A 1,919-nucleotide genomic window follows, 5' to 3' on the forward strand; every position below is an offset into this window, starting at 1 on the left:
TCAGAACCTCACAGGTTACCACTGAGTACTTCCTGTTCTACTGCTGATCACTCCCAGCTTCTTAGGTCTCCTTGGGTCTCAGGTAAGGCAAGAGCACAGACCTCACATGTGGAATGAGTGAAGGGTAGGAAACAGGCAGGCAGAGCAGCATAAAGCAGCAGAGACCGTAACTTCACTTTATTTGTTTCCTTCAGACACAAACCATNCAAACAACAACAGAGTAAGGCAAGGAGAAGACCGCAAGTCAAGTGTTCATGCACACACTCCCCAGGCTCTTCCACAAGCCTTTGCTTTTTCTCCTGACCCCTGGGGAGCCCTGGAGGCTGAGCACCTGCTGATGCTGCTTCATCCAGAGCTACTGAGTTCTCATGCTCTAGCCAGAGGCTTCGAAGATTGCTGCTGGTTTGTGTCCTCTAGTTCTTTTTTTTTTTTTTTCTTTTCTTTTTCTTTTTAGAGACAGGGTCTCACCATGGTTACCTAGGTGGCCGGAGGAAACTTGCTAAGTAGACCGGGCTAGCCTTGAACTTAAAGAGATCCACCTGCCTCTGCCTCTGGAGTGCTGGGATAAAAAGTATGCACCACCATGCTTGGCAGTCCTGGAATGCCTACCCGTTGGCCACCATGACATTAGGTAGGAAAGCAGACTCGTTCCTCGATGGCGGCTGAGGGTCTCACTGATGAACTGAACCAGTAGATGTTCTACACCTTCTGTGCTGTAGGAAGAGAACTCAGAGCTGCTTCCAAGGCTCTGACACTGTGTGCAGGGCTAGAGGCCAATGGTATAGGAGCGGCCGGTAGGGTTGTGAATAGAAGAACAGACTGGGGCCGTCACTGCCCACTCGTACCACACCTTCTTGGAATTGCTGCATCGCCAGAAGCGCACACAGATGTTCTGGCCTTCGTGCACCGTGATGGGCTGCTGTAACAGGGAAGACACAGAGGCGGCTTGGCTTGGCTTGGTTGAGGAATTATGCTTGGCAATGATGGTGGGACAGAGATTAGACAACAAATAGCCAAGTGTGGGGACAAACCTATAACCCAACACCCAGGAGGCTGAGGCAGGAGGATCAGGATTTCAAAGCCAGCTTGAGCTATAACTCTAAACCCTTTCTCAAAAACCAAACAAAAGATAAATACAACAAAATATTCTGACCCTCATAAAAGTTACCTACCCTGTCGGAATATGGAACCCACAGACAGTGACAAGGACACAGTAAACGCTGTGAGCATGTACAGGGAGGGAGCCATGAAAGCACTCAGGAGGAAGCCAGCCTATTCTAGGAGGACAGGAAAATGGCCTGATGGTAGAGATATTCCAGGACACCTAGGCCAGTTAGCAGGGTGGCAACATGAGCAAGGACCCTCACAGGCAAAGCGGAGGACTAAAAGCCAGAGACGTCACCCGGGAGGCAGGAAAATCCACCAAACCATCTCTAACCTTAGGGCAGTGGGAAGGCACTGAGGGGCTTAGATAGAAAGGCAAACTCAAATAATGTGGTAAAATTCATCCCTCTTCCAGGTAAAGACTGGACAAGAGTGGCTGGAGACGTGGGGAGCCCAGGTAGCTTGCTTGGGTAACCCCAAGGGGACCGCAGAGCAAGTGACAGAACAGAACATGGGTCACAGCAAACTAGCTGAGGGACAGGAGCAGAACACCACTGGCACAAGTTGTCCCTCGACCCACCGCCTTAGAGGTGACTCCTACCTTAATGGGGAAGAAGATGGGGAACCATGAGAACATCCCAGGAGAGTGAGTCTCTGGGCGGATACCTGTGGAGACAAAGTAATGAAACCTTGAGGGCTCCCCTCTCCCTCTTCCCTACATTGAGAAGAGTCTCTTCTGTGGTCATAAAAATGAAGACCCGGGCTGGTGAGATGGCTCAGTGGGTAAGAGCACCCGATTGCTCTTCCGAAGGTCC

At 50.7% G+C, this 1,919-nt stretch overlaps 1 protein-coding gene across 2 annotated transcripts in view; it reads right to left on the reverse strand.

The window, feature by feature from the left end:
* Window positions 1-410: 410 nt before the first annotated feature.
* The window catches only part of Prmt5 (protein arginine methyltransferase 5), a 10,026-nt gene continuing 8,517 nt past the window's right edge, over window positions 411-1,919 (reverse strand). For both annotated transcript variants that reach the window (XM_021204205.2, XM_021204203.2), the window contains 2 exons: window positions 1,706-1,770; window positions 411-919 (listed from right to left, as the gene is read on the reverse strand). In XM_021204205.2, coding sequence (XP_021059864.1) covers window positions 767-919; window positions 1,706-1,770 — 218 coding nt within the window. In that variant the 3' untranslated portion in view covers window positions 411-766. The remainder of the gene's footprint in view (window positions 920-1,705; window positions 1,771-1,919) is intronic.

The sequence above is a fragment of the Mus pahari genome, chromosome 8, assembly GCF_900095145.1.
Source record: "Mus pahari chromosome 8, PAHARI_EIJ_v1.1, whole genome shotgun sequence".
Taxonomy (NCBI): Eukaryota; Metazoa; Chordata; class Mammalia; order Rodentia; family Muridae; genus Mus; species Mus pahari.